At 47.5% G+C, this 22177-nt stretch overlaps 1 protein-coding gene across 1 annotated transcript in view; it reads right to left on the reverse strand.

The window, feature by feature from the left end:
- Positions 1 to 2590: 2590 nt before the first annotated feature.
- LOC147967612 (uncharacterized) overlaps positions 2591 to 22177 on the reverse strand; it is a 55517-nt gene continuing 35930 nt past the window's right edge. Inside the window, exons 2-6 of the mRNA XM_087522487.1 lie at positions 13021 to 13199; positions 12725 to 12939; positions 12374 to 12599; positions 3056 to 3780; positions 2591 to 2977 (exon numbers count right to left, since the gene is read on the reverse strand). Of these exons, the coding sequence (XP_087378613.1) occupies positions 2591 to 2977; positions 3056 to 3780; positions 12374 to 12599; positions 12725 to 12939; positions 13021 to 13199 (1732 nt within the window). The remainder of the gene's footprint in view (positions 2978 to 3055; positions 3781 to 12373; positions 12600 to 12724; positions 12940 to 13020; positions 13200 to 22177) is intronic.

Genomic DNA, 22177 nt, shown 5'->3' on the forward strand with positions numbered 1-22177 from the left:
GTCTAGCGTATTTCCCCATGCCTTGACATTTTTATTTGAGTGGCGTCGGGGTGCGGCCTGAACTTTTGGCTGAGATGCCTCTCTATCGCGGCCACGAGGTGGCCGATCAGCTGCGTCATACGCTGGAGATGTAGGTTTTAATGCTTCCTCCTCTAATCGGGGTAGCAACCCGCGCTTTGGGTAACTCTTGGAGGGGTGTTCGAGTTCATATTCCTCGACCGCCAGGACTTCAGTCCATCTGTCAGCTAGCAAATCTTGATCAGCTCTAAGCTGCTGTTGCTTTGTCTTAGGGCTATTTCCAGTGGCTATAAGCCGGCGCTTAAAGCGCTCTTGCTCGACGAGATCCTCCGGCACGACAAATTCGTCGTCGTCGAGGCTTGCCTCGTCTTCGGAGGGAGGCATGTAGTTATCATCCTCTGCCTCTCCATCTGCCGCTCTCTCAGGACGGCTGGCTTCTCCATCCTCCTGCTCTAAATTTTGCTGGAGGGGATTGTCGTCATCTTCGGCACTATCCGGAGTGCTGTTATCTCCTGTGCCAGTATCACCGCTTTTGCTTTGGCGAAACTTAGAGCGGTGCCACTGACGTTGGCGCTTGGGTTGCTTCTTGGAGGGGTCATCCTCCGCTGTCCCGTCGCCATTGCCTTCTTTGGGTGTGGCCACCATATATATATATATATATATATATATATCATATGACGAGGTGGCTATCCAGTGCCCTGTGGGCAGTGGTTCCTGTTCGTCTCCTGCATCGTCGTCCATACAATCGATGTCTTCGGAGTCAAAGTCGAGCGTGTCGGTCAAATCATCGACAGTGGCTATTAAGTGGGTGGTGGGTGGGCGGCGAATTTCTTCGTCATCTGCATCCCAATCTTGCCGCACATAGTCCAGCCAGGGCTCTCCTGACAAGGAGAGAGACCTTAATGAGTTTAGTATGTCGCCAAAGGGCGAGTGCTGAAAGATATCCGCGGAGGTGAACTCCATGATCGGCGCCCAGTCGGACTCGATAGGCATGGGCGCAGGCGGTTCGGAGTCCGTGGTCGCGGAAGAATCTGGCAGTTTGGAGTCATGGCTCTCGTGAAGGGTAAGGTCAGTACTCGGCTCGATCGCCGTTGAGAGTGCGGCCTCCGTGGCGGGGTCTATCCGCCCATCCATGGATGGCGCAATTGGCTCCGAATTGAGGGTCGGAGCGGTTGCCGGTGCGATCTCCCGAACACCGTCCGATGGCAGAGCTAAATCATGCTCATCGTGACCATGCGGCGCCCTCGGCAGGGGCTCGAATTCGTCGAAGATCAAGTCTCCGCGGATGTCGGCCGTGTAGTTTAAGCTTCCAAACCTGACCTGATGGCCAGGGGCGTAACTTTTTATCTGCTCCAGATGGCCAAGCGAGTTGGCCTGCAGTACAAAGCCGCTGAATACAAAGATCTGTCCGGGGAGAAAAGTCTCACCCTGGACCGCATCTCTATCGATGATCGAAGGAGCCATCCAGCCTAATGAGGACGACACAGAGGAACTCTCAATGAAAGCACCAATGTCTGTGTCAAAACCAGCTGATCTTGGGTAGGGGGTCCCGAAATGTGCGTCTAGGCGGATGGTAACAGGAGACGGGGGCACGATGTTTTTACCCAGGTTTGGGCCCTCTCGATGGAGGTAAAACCCTACTCCTGCTTGATTGATCTTGATGATATGAGTATTACAAGAGTTGATCTACCATGAGATCGAAGAGGCTAAACCCTAGAAGCTAGCCTATGGTATGATTGTTGTTCTTGGTCCTACGGACTAAACCCTCCGGTTTATATAGACACCGGAGGGGGCTAGGGTTACACAGAGTCGGTTACAAGGAAGGAGATCTACATACCCGTATTTCCAAGCTTGCCTTCCACGCCAAGGAGAGTCCCATCCAGACACAGGACGAAGTCTTCAATCTTGTATCTACATAGTCCAATAGTCCGGCCAAAGGATATAGTCCGGCTGTCTGGATACGCCCTAATCCAAGACTCCCTCAACGAGAGACTCTAGACTCACTTTGGTGGGTTTTTCAACGCCGAGTGACCCTAGACTCACTTTGGTGGGTTTTTCGACGCCGATTGACCCTAGACTCACTTTGGTGGGTTTTGATAGTGCCGATAGACCCTAGACTCACTTTGCCTGGTTTTGTCGATGACGATAGACCCTAGACTCACTTTGGTTGGTTTTTCGACGCCGAGTGACTCTAGACTCACTTTGGTGGGTTTTTCGACGCAGAGTGACCCTAGACTCACTTTGGTGGGTTTTTCGACGCCGAGTGACCCTAGAATCATAGTAAGCATCATCATCATCCATCTAAGCCAACATCATCACCAAAATCACCAGCATCACAGCCAACATTTTCAGGTTCTCACATCCATCTAAGCCAACATTTAAGATAAACATCCAAGTTCTCACAACCAGCAACGGTTCAAAGCCAACATAGGCATCACAGGTTCTGAAAGCCAACAAAGGCATAATCTAGTTGAAAGCCAACATAGGCATCATAGGTTTTGAAAGCCAACAAAGGCATAATCTAGTTCACAGCCAACACATAGACATCACATGCCAACAAAGACAAAGGCATCTAGTTCCTAGAAGCATAGAAGTACTCTTTCAACTTGTATGAAGAAGTCCTTTTTCTTCCACTCTGTCTTGGAGCTTGAAAAGTTGACCTGTTTCCTACAGCAGAGGTAGAGGCTGTACCAGCATTGGTAGCTTTCTTCCTAGGAGACCTCCTTGGAGGAGTAGCAGGTGTAGTGGAAGCAGGTGTAGCTTTCTTCCTAGCAGACCTCCTTGGAGGAGCAACAAGTGTAGTGGCAGCAGGTGTAGGAGCAACAGTTGATGGAGATGGCCTCTTCCTTGGTGGTGCAACAGCTGTAGGTGCAGTAGTAGATGAAGATGGCCTCTTCCTTGGTGGTGCAGCAGCTGTAGATGCATTTGTTGTTGAAGTAGAAGCCTGTGACCTGTTTGGCTGCATTTCAAAAAAGTTAAGGCTTGTGAGTTACAATGGAGACAAAATAAAGAGAATTGAGGTGCTACTATAACTAACCTGATGCTGGTTCATTCTCATAGCAAGAGCTAGCTTGATGGGCTTGGAGCAAACATTGTATCTATGCCCTACAAGTTTGCAGTTGTTGCAACTAATAGATGCCATCCTAGATGTATCTCTTGGTGCTGGCTTTTCAAATTGGTTTTTCCTCCTCTTTGTTTGTTGCTTCCCAACCTTGTCTTTGAATACTGGAGGCTCTATGTCCTGAGTTGTTGTCCTTGGCCACAGGTTTGGACCAGGCATAGGAAATATGATATGTGCAAATGCTTTTTTATACATTTCCTTTTTGAAGAAATCAGCAACAAAGTCCTCTGGCTGCAACTTAGCTTTCACTATTGCAGAAACTGCATGATGGCAAGGCATAGAAGTCATATCCCATTTCCTACATCCACATGTTCTGTCCAGCAAGTTCACTGAGTAGGTGTTTTCTCCACTAGTCACTTGGTAGATGTTAGGACCAGCCATCAAAGTCTGGCACCACCTTGAGTTGTACTTTGTCTCCTCTAACATTTCAGCATAGGTAGGGCAAATCTCCCAATTTGCTGTCTCTGTCTTTGTTCTATTCTTGTTAAATTTGACCATCAATTTTGTCCTAATTCCATCTATCATGGTCACTATTGGCTTGCCTCTGACATCTAATATCATTTTATTAAACACCTCACTGATGTTGTTCACTACCAGGTCAGTTTTGCAATTAAAATCCATAGCATGCCTAGCCCAAGTATGTGTTGGGGAACGTAGCATAAATTCAAAATTTTCCTACGTGTCACCAAGATCTATCTATGGAGTCATCTAGCAACGAGGCAGGAGTGGATCTACATAGCCTTGCAGATCGCGCGCGGAAGCGTTCAAGAGAACGGGGTTGATGGAGTCGTACTCATCGTGATCCAAATCACCGATGATCCTAGCGCCGAACGGACGGCACCTCCGCGTTCAACACACCTACGGAGCAGCGACGTCTCCTCCTTCTTGATCCAGCAAGGGGAAAGGAGAGGTTTATGGAGATCCAATAGCACGACAGCGTGGTGGTGGAAGTAGCGGGATTCCAACAGGGCTTCGCCAAGCGCTGCGGGAGGAGGAAGATGTGTCGTGGGAGGGAGAGGGAGGCGCCAAGGCTTAGGTATGGTTGGCCTCCCTCCCCCCCACTATATATAGGGCCAAGGGAGAGGGGGAGGGCGCAGCCTTTCCCCTTCCTCCAAGGAAGGGTGCGGCCAAGGGGGGGAGGAGTCCATCCTCCCCAAGGCACCTCGGAGGTGCCTTCCCCCTTTAGGACTCTCCCCTCCTCTTGTCCCTTTGGCGCATGGGCCTCCAGGGGCTGGTGCCCTTGGCCCATATAGGCCAAGGCGCACCTCCTACAGCCCATGTGGCCCCCCGGGGCAGGTGGCCCCACCCGGTGGACCCCCGGGACCCTTCTGGTGGTCCCGGTACAATACCGGTGACCCCGAAACTTGTCCCGATGGCCGAAATAGCACTTCCTATATATAATTCTTTACCTCCGGACCATTCCGGAACTCCTCGTGACGTCCGAGATCTCATCCGGGACTCCGAACAACTTTCGGGTTACCGCATACTAATATCTCAATAACCCTAGCGTCACCGAACCTTAAGTGTGTTGACCCTACGGGTTCGGGAGACATGCAGACATGACCGAGATGACTCTCCGGTCAATAACCAACAGCGGGATCTGGATACCCATGTTGGCTCCCACATGTTCCACGATGATCTCATCGGATGAACCACGATGTCAAGGACTTAATCAATCCCGTATACAATTCCCTTTGTCTATCGGTACGACACTTGCCCGAGATTCGATCGTCGGTATCCTGATACCTTGTTCAATCTCGTTACCGGCAAGTCTCTTTACTCGTTCTGTAACACATCATCCCATGATCAACTCCTTGATCACATTGTGCACATTATGATGATGTCCTACCGAGTGGGCCCAGAGACACCTCTCCGTCACACGGAGTGACAAGTCCCAGTCTCGATTCATGCCAACCCAACAGACACTTTCGGAGATACCCGTAGTGTACCTTTATAGCCACCCAATTATGTTGTGACGTTTGGCACACCCAAAGCACTCCTACGGTATCCGGGAGTTGCACAATCTCATGGTCTAAGGAAATGATACCTGACATTAGAAAAGCTTTAGCAAACGAACTACACGATCTTTGTGCTAGGCTTAGGATTGGGTCTTGTCCATCACATCATTCTCCTAATGATGTGATCCCGTTATCAACGACATCCAATGTCCATGGTCAGGAAACCGTAACCATCTATTGATCAACGTCCTAGTCAACTAGAGGCTTACTAGGGACATGGTGTTGTCTATGTATACACACATGTATCTGAGTTTCCTATCAATACAATTATAGCATGGATAATAAACGATTATCATGAACAAGGAAATATAATAATAAGTAATTTATTATTGCCTCTAGGGCATATTTCCAACAGTCTCCCACTTGCACTAGAGTCAATAATCCAGTTCACATCGATATGTGATTAACACTCAAGGTCACATCCCCATGTGACTAACACCCAAAGAGTTTGCTAGAGTCAATAATCTAGTTCACATTACCATGTGATTAACACTCGATGGGTTCTGGGTTTGAACATGTTATGCTTGTGAGAGATGTTATAGTCCACGGGTATGAATCTTTCAGATCCGTATGTACTTCGCAAATCTCTATGTGATCTTGTAGATGCAGCTACTACGCTATATTTGGAGCCATTTCAAATAACTGTTCTACTTGGAGCTATTCTAAATTGTTGCTCCATTATACGTATCCGGTATCTCTACTCAGAGCTATCCGGATAGGTGTTAAGCTTGCATCGACGTAACTCTTTACGTCGAACTCTTTATCACCTCCATAACCGAGAAACATATCCTTATTCCTCTAAGGATAATTTAGACCGCTATCTGGTGATCTACTCCTAGATTACCTTTGTACCCTCTTGCCAGATATGTGGCAAGGCACACATCAGGTGCGGTACTCAGCACGGCATACCGTATAGAGCCTATGACAAAAGCATAGGGGACGACCTTCGTCCTTCCTCTTTCTTCTGCCATGGTCGAGCTTCAAGTCTTAACTTCAAACCTTACAACTCAGACAAGAACACCTTCTTTGACTGGTCCATCTTGAACACCTTCAAGATCATGTCAAGGTATGTGCTCATTTGAAAGTACCATTAAGAATTTTGATCTATCCTTACAGATCTTGATGCTCAATGTTCAAGTAGCTAATCCAGGCTTTCTATTGAAAAATACTTTCCAAATAACCCAATATGCTTTCCAGAAATTCTACGTCATTTCTGATCAACAATATGTCAACAACATATACTCATCAGAAATTCTATAGTGCTCCCACTCACTTCTTTTGGAAATACAAGTTCCTCATAAACTTTGTATAAACCCAAAATCTTTGATCATCATCAAAGCATACATTCCAACTCCGAGATGCTTACTCCAGTCCCTAGAAGGATTGCTGGAGCTTTGCATACTTATTAGCATCTTTCAGGATTAACAAAACCTTCCGGTTGTATCACATACAACCTTTCCTCAAAAATCGTCGAGGAAACAATGGTTTTTGGCATCCTATCTGCAAGATTTCATAAATAATGCAGTAATCGCTAATATAATTCCAACAGACTCTTAGCATCGCTACGAGTGAGAAAGTCTCATCGTATTCAACTCTTTGAACTTGTCGGAAAACATCTTAATGACAAGTCGAGCTTTCTTAATGGTGACATTTACCATCATTGTCCGTCTTCCTTTTAAAATCCATATGTACCTAACAGCCTTACGACCATCAAGTAGTTCTTCCAAAGTCTACACTTTGTTTTCATATATGGATCCTCTCTCGGATTATATGGCCTCGAGCCATTTATCGGAATCCAGGCCCACCACCGCTTCTCCATAGCTCGTAGGTTTATTGTTGTCTAGCAACATAACTTCCAAGACAGGATTACATACCACTCTGAAGTAGTACGCATCCTTGTCATCCCACGAGGTTTGGTAGTGACTTGATCTGAAGTTTCATGATCACTATCATAAGCTTCCACTTCAATTGGTGTAGGTGCCACAGGAACAACTCCTGTGCCCTGCCACACACTAGTTGAAGAGACGGTTCAATAACCTCATCAAGTCTCCACCATCCTCCCACTCAATTCTTTCGAGAGAAACTTTTCCTCGAGAAAGGACCCGATTCTAGAAACAATCCCTTATTGCTTTCGGATCTGAGACAGGAGGTATACCCAACTATTTGGGGTGTCCTATGAAGATGCATTTATCCGCTTTGGGTTCGAGTTTATCAGCCTGAAACTTTTTCACATAAGCGTTGCAGCCCCAAACTTCTAAGAAATGACAGCTTAGGTTTCTCTAAACCATAGTTCATATGGTGTCATCTCATCGGAATTTCGTGGTGCCCTATTTAAAGTGAATGTGGTTGTCTTTAATGCCTAACCCATAAACTATCGTGGTAATTCGATAAGAGACATAATGGTATGCATCCTATCCAATAGGGTGCAGTTATGATGTTCGGACACACCATCACACTATGGTGTTCCAGGATGTATTAGTTGTGAAACAATTTCCACAATGTCTTAATTCTGTGCCAAACTCATAATTCAGATATTCATCTCTATGATCATATCATAGATATTTTATCCTCTTTCAACTTCACCAGGAAATTACTTGAACCTTTCAATAATTCAGACTGGTGATTCATCAAGTAAATATACTCAACATCTACTCAAATCATCTGTGAAGTAAGAACATAACGATATCCACTACATGCCTCAGCACTCATTGGATTGCACACATCAAAATGTATTCCTTCCAACAAGTTGCTTTCTAGTTCCATTTTACTGAAAACGAGGCTTTCAGTCATCTTGCCCATGTGGTATGATTTGCATGTCTCAAGTGATTCAAAATCAAGTGAGTCCAAACGGTCCATTTGCATGGAGTTTCTTTATGCATATACACCAATAGACATGGTTCGCATGTCTCAAACCTTTCAAAACAAGTGAGCCCAAAGATCCATCAACATGGAGCTTCTTCATGCGTTTTATACCGATATTACTTATGTGGCAGTGCCACAAGTAGGTGGTACTATCATTACTATCTTTTGGCATGAACATGTGGATCACTACGATCGAGATTCAATAAACCATTCATTTCAGGTGCAAGACCATTGAAGGTATTATTCAAATAAATAGAGTAACCATTATTTTCTTTAAATGAATAACCGTATTGTGATAGACATAATCCAATCATGTCTATGCTCAACGCAAACACCAATCTCGATGGTAGAGGGAGCGTACGATATTTGATCAACCTTGGAAATACTTCCAACACATATTGTCATCTCACCTTTAGCTAGTCTCCGTTTATTCCGTAGCTTTTTTTTCGAGTTACTAACACTTAGCAACCGAACCGGTATCTAATGCCCTGGTGCTACTAGGAGTAAAGTACACATCAACACAATGTATATCCAATATACTTCTATTGACCTTGCTAGCCTTCTAATCTACCAAGTATCCAGGGTAATTCTGCTCCAGTGGCTGTTCCCCTTATTACAGAAGCACTTAGTCTCGGGTTTGGGTTCAACCTTGGGTCTCTTCACTAGAGCAGCAGCTGAATTGCCGTTTCATGAAGTATCCCTTCTTGCCCTTGCCCTTCTTGAAACTAGTGGTTTCACCAACCATCAACAATTGATGCTCCTTCTTGATTTCTACTTTGGTGTCAAACATCGCGAATATCTCAAGAATCATCATATATGTCCCTGATATATTATAGTTCATCACGAAGCTCTAGCAGCTTGGTGGTAATGACTTCGGAGAAACATCACTATCTTATCTGGAAGATCAACTCCCACTCGATTCAAATGATTGTTGTACTCAGACAATCTGAGCACAAGCTCAACAATTGAGCTTTTCTCCCTTAGTTTGCAGGCTAAGAAAATCGTCGAAGGTCTTATACCTCTTGACGTGGGCACGAGCCTGAAATCCCAATTTTAGCCCTCGAAGCATCTCATATGGTTCGCGACGTTTCAAAACCGTCTTCGGTGCCTCAACTCTAAGCCGTTTAACTGAACTATCACGTAGTTATCAAAATGTGTATGTCAGATGTTCACAACATCCATAGACAACGTTCGAGGTTCAGCACACTGAGCGGTGCATTAAGGACATAAGCCTTCTATGAAGCAATGAGGACAAACCTCAGTTTACGGACCTAGTCCGCATAATTACTACTATCAACTTTCAACAAAATTTTCTCTAGGAACATATCTAAACAATAGAACTGAAGCGCGAGCTACGACATAATTTGCGAAGACCTTTTGACTATGTTCAGGATAATTAAGTTCATCTTATGAACTCCCACTCAGATAGACATCCCTCTAGCCATCTAAGTGATTACATGATCCGAGTCAACTAGGCCGTGTCCGATCATCATGTGAGACGGACTAGTCATCATCGGTGAACATCTTTATGTTGATCGTATCTACCATACGACTCATGCTCGACCTTTCGGTCTCTTGTGTTCTGAGGCCATGTCTGTACATGCTAGGCTCGTCAAGTCAACCTAAGTGTTTCGCGTGTGTAAATCTGTCTTACACCCGTTGTATGTGAACGATAGAATCTAACACCCGATCATCACGTGGTGCTTCAAAACAACGAACTGTCGCAACGGTGCACAGTTAGGGGGAACACTTTCTTGAAATTATTATGAGGGATCATCTTATTTACTACCGTCGTTCTAAGTAAACAAGATGCATAAACATGATAAACATCACATGCAATCAAATAGTGACATGATATGGCCATCATCACTTTGCTCCTCTTGATCTCCATCTTCGGGGCTCCATGATCATCATCGTCACCGGCATGACACCATGATCTCCATCATCATGATCTCTATCATCGTGTCTTCCTGAAGTTGTCTCGTCAACTATTACTTCTACTACTATAGCTAACGGTTAGCAATAAAGTAAAGTAATTACATGACATTTATGTTGACACGTAGGTCATAAATAAATTAAGACAACTCCTATGGCTCCTGCCGGTTGTCATACTCATCGACATGCAAGTCGTGATTCCTATTACAAGAACATGATCAATCTCATACATCACATATATCATTCATCACATCCTTTTGGCCATATCACATCACATAGCATACCCTGCAAAAACAAGTTAGACGTCCTCTAATTGTTGTTTGCATGTTTTACATGGCTGCTATGGGTTTCTAGCAAGAACGTTTCTTACCTACGCAAAAACCACAACGTGATATGCCAATTGCTATTTACCCTTCATAAGGACCCTTTTCATCGAATCCGATTCGACTAAAGTGGGAGAGACAGACACCCGCTAGCCACCTTATGCAACTAGTGCATGTCAGTCGGTGGAACTAGTCTCACGTAAGAGTACGTGTAAGGTCGGTCCGGGCCGCTTCATCCCACAATGCCACCGAATCAAGATTGGACTAGTAACGGTAAGCATATTGAACAAAATCAACGCCCACAACTACTTTGTGTTCTACTCGTGCATAGAAACTACGCATAGACCTAGCTCATGATGCCACTGTTGGGGAACGTAGCATAAATTCAAAATTTTCCTACGTGTCACCAAGATCTATCTATGGAGTCATCTAGCAACGAGGGAGGAGTGGATCTACATACCCTTGTAGATCGCGCGCGGAACCGTTCAAGAGAACGGGGTTGATGGAGTCGTACTCGTCGTGATCAAAATCACCGATGATCCTAGCGCCGAACGGACGGCACCTCCGCGTTCAACACACGTACGGAACAGCGACGTCTCCTCCTTCTTGATCTAGCAAGGGGAAAGGAGAGGTTGATGGAGATCCAACAGCACGACGGCGTGGTGGTGGAAGTAGCGGGATTCCAACAGGGCTTCGCCAAGCGCTGCGGGAGGAGGAAGATGTGTCGTGGGAGGAAGAGGGAGGCGCCAAGGCTTAGGTATGGTTGCCCTCCCTTCCCCCCACTATATATAGGGCCAAGGGAGAGGGGGAGGGCGCAGCCTTGCCCCTTCCTCCAAGGAACGGTGCGGCCAAGGGGGGGGGGAGTCCATCCTCCCCAAGGCACCTCAGAGGTGCCTTCCCCCTTTAGGACTCTCCCCTCCTCTTGTCCCTTTGGCGCATGGGCCTCTAGGGGCTGGTGCCCTTGGCCCATATAGGCCAACGCGCACCCCCTACAGCCCATGTGGCCCCCCGGGGCAGGTGGCCCCACCCGGTGGACCCCCGGGACCCTTTCGGTGGTCTCGGTACAATACCGGTGACCCCGAAACTTGTCCCGATGGCCGAAATAGCACTTCCTATATATAATTCTTTACCTCCGGACCATTCCGGAACTCCTCGTGACGTCCGGTATCTCATCCGGGACTCGAACAACTTTCGGGTTACCGGATACTAATATCTCAATAACCCTAGCGTCACCGAACCTTAAGTGTGTAGACCCTACGGGTTCGGGAGACATGCAGACATGACCGAGAGGACTCTCCGGTCAATAACCAACAACGGGATCTGGATACCCATGTTGGCTCCCACATGTTCCACGATGATCTCATCGGATGAACCATGATGTCAAGGACTTAATCAATCCCGTATACAATTCCCTTTGTCTATCGGTACGACACTTGCCCGAGATTCGATCGTCCGTATCCCGATACCTTGTACAATCTCGTTACCGGCAAGTCTCTTTACTCGTTCCGTAACACATCATCCCGTGATCAACTCCTTGATCACATTGTGCACATTATGATGATGTCCTACCGAATGGGACCAGAGACACCTCTCCGTCACATGGAGTGACAAATCCCAGTCTCGATTCGTGCCAACCCAACAGACAGTTTCGGAGATACCCGTAGTGTACCTTTATAGCCACCTAGTTATGTTGTGACATTTGGCACACCCAAAGGACTCCAACGGTATCCGGGAGTTGCACAATGTCATGGTCTAAGGAAATGATACTTGACATTAGAAAAGCTTTAGCGAACGAACTACATGATCTTTGTGCTAGGCTTAGGATTGGGTCTTGTCCATCACATCATTCTCCTAATGATGTGATCCCGTTATCAACGACATCCAATGTCCATGGTCAAGAAACCGTAACCATCTATTGATCAACGAGCTAGTCAACTAGAGGCTTACTAGGGACATGGTGTTGTCTATGTATCCACACATGTATCTGAGTTTCCTATCAATAAAATTCTAGCATGGATAATAAACGATTATCATGAACAAGGAAATATAATAATAACTAATTTATTATTGCCTCTAGGGCATATTTCCAACAGTATGAACATGGATTTTGTGAAGCCATGTCCAAGCAGCCTTACACTCTCTTTTCAAAGCATTCATTGCATCAAGGTGTTCATTCTCAGTATAAGAGTAGCTAGCTGCATCCATGTGTTTCTTTAATTCATCACCTCTAAAACCAGAAGTTTGGAAATTCTGGTATATATGTCTAAGGCAGAATCTTTGTGGACAATTGGGGAAAACATGGTTTATTGCATTTAAAAGCCCCTGTTTGAAACAATGGGATGTAAAGCTAAGCATTGGTCCTATAAACAATGAAACAATGAAGCTATCGCAATGTGCATATGAAACCATGAAACCTAGTGCAATATTGTATGAGAAGAGAAGTTTACCTTCTGCCTATCAGAGATGATGGTATAATAACCAAACTTCCCACTTTCTCCACCAAGTGCATCTTTAAGCTGTGGTAAGAACCAGGTCCAGCTGTCTTTGTCCTCTTTATCAACAACTCCAAATGCTATAGGGTAGATATTATTGTTCCCACCCCTTCCTATTGCAGCAAGGATCTGTTGACCTGCTGACAGCTTGATAAAACAACCATCTACCCCTGCAAAGCTGACAATTGTGAGAACATAGTGTATGTAATGTGAGCACATAAACAATTCACAACTTAGTAAATGAAATGTACCTACGAATGGTCTGCATCCATTCAAAAACCCTTCTTTGCAAGCACTTAGACAGAAAAAGAGGCCATGAAACCTAGGGTTTTTTCTTGGGTGCCCTGTTACATGCCTAGTAGTAACAATACATCTAGAGCCTGGGTTTGTATCCAACACAGCCTGCAAATAATCTTTTATTCTAGTGTATCACTACAAAAAAAAGACACATCCGTGACATTTTGGGCCGAACGAAATTTTTTCCTGTCATACATATGACACTTCTATGACGATAATTGTGACAAAACCCGGTATCATCATAGATGTGGTGGGCTCCTACTTCTATGACAAAAAATCATGACAGAAAATGGGCTTTTCATCCTGGGCGGGCCGGAGACGCAGCTGCATGACATTCTTTGGGCCGTCCATGACGGAAAAAACCGTGGGAGAAACGAGGTGGATGAAAATTTCGGGAAGTTCCCGGTTACGGTGGGAGGTCGGGGGCCGAGCGATGCGCGTTTTCTCGTACATGTACGCGCGTGTGTGCGAGGCGTTGGCTCTAGCTGAACCTGAGCGAGGCGTTGGGCTCTAACTGAACCCGAGCGATTGCACTGCAGGCTACGCGTTACTGAACCCGAGCGATCGATCGATGGCTGTTAACTAAACCCGATTGAGCGATTCCTTGGCTACTGCTGCTAACTGAAGCCGATTGATGGGATGAACAGCGAGCATTGCGGGGGGGGGGGGGGGGTGGATGAACAGTGAGCGGTGGCGTTGCCTCTGGATGAACAGGACCCCGTGGTGTGGTGGAGGGCTGGATGAACAGTAGACGGTGGAGGGGTGCCCGTGGAGGGGTGGATGAATAGGGCCCATGGTGTGGAGGGCTGGATGAACAGTAGACGGTGGAGGGGTGCCCGTGGAGGGGTGGTTGAACAGGACCCCGTGGTGTGGAGGGCTGGATGAACAGTAGACGGTGGAGGGGTGGTTGAACAGTAGCCGGTGGAGTAGCGCGCGGTGGAGGCTGGATGAACAGGAGCCCGTGGAGGCTGGAGGAGGTCGACAGTGGATGAACAGTAGCTCGTGGAGGCTGGAGGGGGTCGACGGTGGAGATGAACAGTATCCCGTGGAGTCCCGATTTGCGGTACGCCACACCCCTCCCGATGAACAGGACCCCCGTTTCGACCGTAGCGCTCCAACACAAGTCCGTTTCCTCCGTTTTGCGGTACGCCACACCCCTCCCGATCAACAGGACCCCCGTTTCGACCGTAGGAGGTCTGTTTCATCCGTTTTGCGGTACGCCACACCCCTCCCAATCAACAGGACCCCCGTTTCGACCGTAGGAGGTCCATTTCCTCCGTTTTGCGGTACGCCACACCCCTCCCGATGAACAGGACCCCCGTTTCGATCATATGAGGTCTGTTTCGTCCGTTTTGCGGTACGCCACACCCCTCCCGATCAACAGGACCCCCGTTTCGACCGTAGGAGGTCCATTTCCTCCGTTTTGCGGTACGCCACACCCCTCCCGATGAACAGGATCCCGTTTCGAACGTGGCCGGTCGAACACAAGGCCGTTTCCTCCGTTCTACGGTACGCCAGGCCTCGTTTCCATCGCCTGTTCCGTCCAAGCCCTCCCGATGAACACGACCACGCATTCCGTTGCCTCCCCATGAACACGACGACGACGTTGTTTCTCCGTTCCGACCTAGCCATGTACACGAGCCCTGGCCGTACGTATGCGCGAGTAGGCGTTCGAGACCCCGCCCGTATGTACACATACGTGGCTGTATTTTCTTTCTTGCACCCTGGCCGCTGTACGTACGTGTACATGCTATGTGCACGCCTCTACTACGACACATGCACGCCTCTACATCGACCAGTATGTATGTACACATTCGCGACCAGAATGACAACGCAACGTACGCTTCGATTAGGTGGGCCCCGACTGTCAAGCACTTCCTTGCCTGCGAAGATGTAGCTGGTCGGTCCCAGCAGTCAGGGGGCGAATCAGTTTTTTTCCCAGACACACTTCCTTGCGTGCGAAGATGTAGCTGGTGGGTCCCAGCAGTCAGGGGGAAACGTTTTTTTCACGAAATACAATGGCCCGTCCGGTGGGTCCCAACTGTCAGGTGGAGGAAACATTATTTTCCGCGTAATAAGGCGGCACTTCCTTGCTGTGGCCGTGGACCCAGCTGTTAGCCTCTCCACGTACAGTCCACGTCAGATGGAAGTCGTTCCTTGACCACGTTGACCACGCCACGCCGAGAGCACCAGGGAAGTGGACAACGGCGAGGCCTAGGAAGGGGATGACACAGAGGCAGGGAAGACTCGGCAGTTGTTTCCCACGCGGAGGGGAGTACGACTGTACGAGGGTTTACTGGTTCGTCTGCCGTCGCCAGAGAATAACAGCAGGTGTGGGTGAGTAGAGGGATGTCTAGGCCAGCGATGGGAGTACGGTCGGGCGGTGAGGCCTGCGTGGCAGCACCGCCGGCCGCGAGGAGGAGGGAGCAGGCAGTCCCGCCGGCGCTTGTTTGAGCGGCTGGAGCAGGAAGAGCAGAGATTGAAGAAGCACGACGGTCGTTGGATGGACATCCAACAATCACTGCTTGTGCGTCAACCTTTTTTTAGGAAAGCCTCAAATCTGTGGAAAACAGCATACAGCCCATCTGCCATTATTTCTAATAATTTACAACCCATTTGCTAATTCTTAAGGTTTTTTTGGAGCCCATATTCTTTTTGTTAGCATTGCAGCCCATATTGTGGCAACGGTTAAAAAATTATATGAAATTTTGCATATTTCGGTACGGTCCGAACTGTTTTTAATCCCGAAATTTTGACTCACATTCAAACTGATTTTAAAAATAAATGTATATCAATATAAAATCCAACAAATTCTCCACGCATAAAAATTAATGTAATTTAAAATCTAGAAATGAAAAAAGAGATATTTGAAACTAATTGCCGGTTTGATGTGTTTTAAAAATGTACAACCCATTTCTCATTACTGATGGGCCATTTTCTCGGCCAGCCGAATGAAAGCTCTCCTCGTCTTGAAAGATTTGCAGCCCAACAGGCCTGACAAAGCGACTTACTTGGCAAATCATAAAAAAACTGGGCTATGGCCGTGGACCCAGCTGTCAGCCTCTCCATGTACAGTACTCTTCCGATGGAAGTCGTTCCTTGACCACGTTGACCATGCCGCCCGGAGAGCACCACGGCGGTGGACGACGGCGAGGCCTAGGAAGGGGATGACGCGGCAGTGGAAGCCCGCGCGGAGAGGACTAAGAGGGTTCACTGGTTCGACTGCGGTGTGAGGCTGCCGTCGCCGCAGGGCCTGGTCAGCGGTGGGAATAGTAGGGGGCGGTGAGGCCTCTGCGGCAGCACAGCCGGCCACGGGAGGCAGGAGCATGCGGCACGACTAGCGCTGCTTTGGCCGGCTGGAGCAAGAAGACCCGAGGTTGAAGAAGCACTACGGCCGTTGGATGGACATCGTATGGTCACTGGAGCTAGAATCGTTCATATTGACTAAGTTGACAAAGCCCTTCGTCCCCGTCAACTTAGTAGGCCCACAAGTCAGCCTCCCAGCAAGGTGGGTCCTAGCTAGCCGGGGAAGTATTCATTTTTTTGTGCGTAATAAGGAGGCACTTCCGGTGGGTCCGAGCTGACAGCGGGGGGAATGTTTTTTTCGCAAAATACGGTGGCCTGTCCGGTGGGTCCCAGCAGTCAGGGGGAAACGATTTTTTTTCGCAAAATACTGGTGGCCCGTCCGATGGGTCCTTGCTGTCAGGTGGAGGAATAATTATTTTCCGCGTAATAAGGAGGCACTTCCTTGCGGCTGCCGTGGACCCAGCTGTCAGCCTCTGCACGTACAGTACTCTTCCGATGGAAGTCGGTCGTTGACCACGTTGACCACGCCGCGCCGAGAGCACCAGGGCGGTGGACGATGGCTAGGACTAGGAAGGGGACGACTCGGAGCCGGGGAAGACGCAGCAGTGGATGCCCACGCGAAGAGGAGTACGAGGGTTCACTGGTTCTGCTGCGGTGTGAGGCTGCTGTCGCTGCAGAATAACAGGGGGTGTGGGTGACTAGAGGGATGGCCTGGCCAGCGGTGGGAGTAGTAGGGGGCGGTGAGGCCTCCGCGGCATCACAGCCGGCCACGGGAGGCAGGAGCACGCGGCACGACCGGCGTTGGTTTGGGCGGCTGGAGCAAGAAGACCAGAGGTTGAAGAAGCACTACGGCCGTTGGATGAACGTCGTACGGTAACATGAGCTAGAATCGTTCATATTGACTAAGTTGACAAAGCCCTCCGTCTCCGTCAACTTGGTAGGCCCACAAGTCAGCCTCCCACTATGCTGGGTTCCAGCTGGCAGGGGGAATATTCATTTTTTTGTGCGTAATAAGGAGGCACTTCCTTGCGTGCGAAGATAGCTGGTGGGTCCGACATGTCAGCGGGGGGCACTTTATTTCGCGAAATACAGAGGCCCTTCCGGTGGGTCCCAGATGTCAGGTGGAGGAATCATTATTTTGCGCGTAATAAGGAGGCATTTCCTTGTGTGCGGCCGTGGACCCAGCTGTCAGCCTCTCCACGCATAGTCTACTTCCGATGGTGTCGTTCGTTGACCACGTTGACCACGCCGCGCCGAGCGCATCCAAGGTGGTGGACGACGGCGAGGCCCGGACAGCAACGAGCCGGAGATGGGAAGACGTGGGAGTAGAGTCACAGGCGGAGAGGTGTACGAGGGTTAACTGGTTCTAGTGCAGTGTGGTTCGGCAGTCGGTGGAGAAGAACATGAGGTGTGGAGGGGTGGAGGGATGGCCTGGCCAACAGTGGAGTAGCGCTTCATACCGAAGCGTGCTAAGCAGAGCTGCTAGCAGCAGGAGGCGGGAGGTGGTCCCAGCGGCGCTGGAGGAAGAAGACGAGAGATTGAAGATGGATGCCTGTCGTTGGATGTAAATCCAACGGCTAACATGTCAGAATCATTTGTTGACTAAATTGACAACGACTTGCATTGGCTTCGACCTATTGGCCCACATTTCAGCCTCCAAAAATGTGGCACGTATTCAACCCATTTTTTTAGAATTTACAGTCTTTTTTTTGCGCGGTAGAATTTACAGTCAATTTGATCTCTTTTTTTTTGAATTACAGCCATTAGCTGGGCTGGGTGAACAAATAATGTAGCGTCCATGCGGCCCGTTTATTTTATTTCCTAAAAAATTACAGGCCATTTGCACTTTCTCGAAATACACGATTTTGCTGGGCTGATTCTAATTATAATGTTGGGTTGGGCCAGCAATGTTATCAAAAAATAAAAAGGGGCTGAGCATTTTGTTATAAATATATTTAAATAATAAGTGATATTATTGTTGGAAATATGCCCTAGAGGCAATAATAAAAGGATTATTATTATATTTCCTTGTTCATGATAATTGTCTTTTATTCATGCTATAATTGTGTTATCCGGAAATCGTAATACATGTGTGAATACATAGACACCAACATGTCCCTAGTAAGCCTCTAGTTGACTAGCTCATTGATCAACAGATAGTCATGGTTTCCTGACTATGGGCATTGGATGTCATTGATAACGAGATCACATCATTAGGAGAATGATGTGATGGACAAGACCCAATCCTAAGCATAGCACAAAATCGTATAGTTTGTTTGCTAGAGCTATTCCAATGTCAAGTATCTTTTCCTTAGACCATGAGATCATGTAACTCCCGGATACCGTAGGAGTGCTTTGGGTGTACCAAACGTCACAACGTAACTGGGTGACTATAAAGGTATACTACGGGTATCTCCGAAAGTGTCTGTTGGGTTGACACGGATCGAGACTGGGATTTGTTACTCCGTATTACGGAGAGGTATCACTGGGCCCACTCGGTAATGCATCTGAAGGAAATATGCCCTAGAGGCAATAATAAAGTTATTATTTATTTCCTCATATATCATGATAAATGTTTATTATTCATGCTAGAATTGTATTAACCGGAAACATAATACATGTGTGAATATATAAACAAACAGAGTGTCACTAGTATGCCTCTACTTGACTAGCTCGTTAATCAAAGATGGTTATGTTTCCTAACCATGAACAAAGAGTTGTTATTTGATTAACGAGGTCACATCATTAGTTGAATGATCTGATTGACATGACCCATTCCATTAGCTTAGCACCCGATCGTTTAGTATGTTGCTATTGCTTTCTTCATGACTTATACATGTTCCTATGACTATGAGATTATGCAACTCCCGTTTACCGGAGGAACACTTTGTGTGCTACCAAACGTCACAACGTAATTGGGTGATTATAAAGGTGCTCTACAGGTGTATCCAAAGGTACTTGTTGGGTTGGCGTATTTCGAGATTAGAATTTGTCACTCCGAATGTCGGAGAGGTATCTCTGGGCCCTCTCGGTAATGCACATCACATAAGCCTTGCAAGCATTACAACTAATATGTTAGTTGTAGAATGATGTATTACGGAACGAGTAAAGAGACTTGCCGGTAACGAGATTGAACTAGGTATTGGACACCGACGATCGAATCTCGGGCAAGTAACATACCGATGACAAAGGGAACAACGTAAACTGTTATGCGGTCTGACCGATAAAGATCTTCATAGAATATGTAGGAGCCAATATGGGCATCTAGGTCCCGCTATTGGTTATTGACCGGAGACGTGTCTCGGTCATGTCTACATTGTTCTCGAACTATAGGGTCCGCACGCTTAACGTTACGATGACAGTTATTATGATTTATGCATTCTGATGTATCGAAGGTTGTTCGGAGTCCCGGATGTGATCACGGACATGACGAGGAGTCTCGAAATGGTCGAGATATAAAGATCGATATATTGGAAGCCTATATTTGTACATCAGAATTGTTCCGGGTGAAATCGGCATTTTACCGGAGTACCGGGAGGATACTTGAACCCCCCCGGGGGTTAATGGGCCTACATGGGCCATAAGGGAGAAGAGAGGGGCCGGCCAGGGCAGGCCGCACGCCCCCTCCCCCCCTAGTCCGAATAGGACAAGGAAGGAGGGGGCGCCCCCCTTTCCTCTTCTCCCTCCCCCTTTCCTTCTCCAACAAGGCAAGAGAGGGGGGAGTCCTACTCCCGGTGGGAGTAGGACTCCTCCAGGCGCACCCCTTGGGGCCGGCCGCACCTCCCCCTCCCTCCTTTATATACGGGGGCAGGGGGGCACCCTAGAACACACAAGTTGATATTCATGATCGTTCCTTAGCCGTGTGCGGTGCCCCCTCCACCATATTCCACCTCAGTCATATCGTTGCAGTGCTTAGGCGAAGCCCTGCGCCGGTAGAACATCTTCATCGTCACCACGCCGTCGTGCTGACGGAACTCCTCCTCGAAGCTTTGCTGGATCGGAGCTCGGGGTGCGTCATCGAGCTGAACGTGTGCCAAGAACTCGGAGGTGCCGGAGTAACGGTGCTTGGATCGGTTGGACCGGGAAGACGTATGACTACTTCCTCTACGTTGCGTCAACGCTTCCGCTTCGGACTACGAGGGTACGTAGACAACACACTCCCCTCTCGTTGCTATGCATCACCATGATCTTGCGTGTGCGTAGGAATTTTTTTGAAATTACTACGTTCCCCAATAGTGGTATCAGAGCCTAGGTTTTATGGTTTGATGTTATATGCACGAGTAGAACACAAGTGAGTTGTGGCCGATATAAGTCATACTGCCTACCAGCATGTCATACTTTGGTTCGGCGGTATTGTTGGATGAAGCGGCCCGGACCGACATTACGCGTACGCTTACGCGAGACTGGTTCTACCGCCGTGCTTTGCACACAGGTGGCTGGCGGGTGTCAGTTTCTCCAACTTTAGTTGAACCGAGTGTGGCTACGCCCGGTCCTTGCGAAGGTTAAAACGGCATCAACTTGACAAACTATCGTTGTGGTTTTGATGCGTAGGTGAGATTGGTTCTTGCTTAAGCCCGTAGCAGCCACGTAAAACTTGCAACAAACAAAGTAGAGGATGTCTAACTTGTTTTTGCAGGGCATGTTGTGATGTGATATGGTCAAGACATGATGCTAAATTTTATTGTATGAGATGATCATGTTTTGTAACCGAGTTATCGGCAACTGGCAGGAGCCATATGGTTGTCGCTTTATTGTATGCAATGCAATCGCCCTGTAATGCTTTACTTTATCACTAAGCTGTAGCGATAGTCGTAGAAGCATAAGATTGGCGAGACGACAACGATGCTACGATGGAGATCAAGGTGTCGTGCCGGTGACGATGGTGATCATGACGGTGCTTCGAAGATGGAGATCACAAGCACAAGATGATGATGGCCATATCATATCACTTATATTGATTGCATGTGATGTTTATCTTTTTATGCATCTTATCTTGCTTTGATTGACGGTAGCATTATAAGATGATCTCTCACTAATTATCAAGAAGTGTTCTCCCTGAGTATGCACCGTTGCCAAAGTTCGTCGTGCCCAGACACCACGTGATGATCGGGTGTGATAAGCTCTACGTCCATCTACAACGGGTGCAAGCCAGTTTTGCACATGCAGAATACTCGGGTTATACTTGATGAGCCTAGCATATGGAGATATGGCCTCGGAACACGGAGACCGAAAGGTCGAGCGTGAATCATATAGTAGATATGATCAACATAATGATGTTCACCATTGAAGACTAATCCATTTCACGTGATGATCGGTTATGGTTTAGTTGATTTGGATCACGTGATCACTTCGAAGATTAGAGGGATGTCTATCTAAGTGGGAGTTCTTAAGTAATATGACTAATTGAACTTAAATTTATCATGAACTTAGTCCCTGATAGTATCTTGCTTGTTTATGTTGATTGTAGATAGATGGCCCGTGCTGTTGTTCTGTTGAATTTTAATGCGTTCCTTGAGAAAGCAAAGTTGAAAGATGATGGTAGCAATTACACGGACTGGGTCCATAACTTGAGGATTATCCTCATTGTTGCACAGAAGAATTACGTCCTGGAAGCACCGCTGGGCGCCAGGCCTGCTGCAGGAGCAACACCAGATGTTATGAACGTCTGGCAGAGCAAAGCTGATGACTACTCGATAGTTCAGTGTGCCATGCTTTACGGCTTAGAACCGGGACTTCAACGACATTATGAACGTCATGGCGCATATGAGATGTTCCAGGAGTTGAAGTTAATATTCCAACAGAATG

Source organism: Triticum urartu, chromosome 5A (assembly GCF_056163025.1).
Source record: "Triticum urartu cultivar PI428250 chromosome 5A, HENAU_Tu73, whole genome shotgun sequence".
NCBI classification, from domain to species: domain Eukaryota; kingdom Viridiplantae; phylum Streptophyta; class Magnoliopsida; order Poales; family Poaceae; genus Triticum; species Triticum urartu.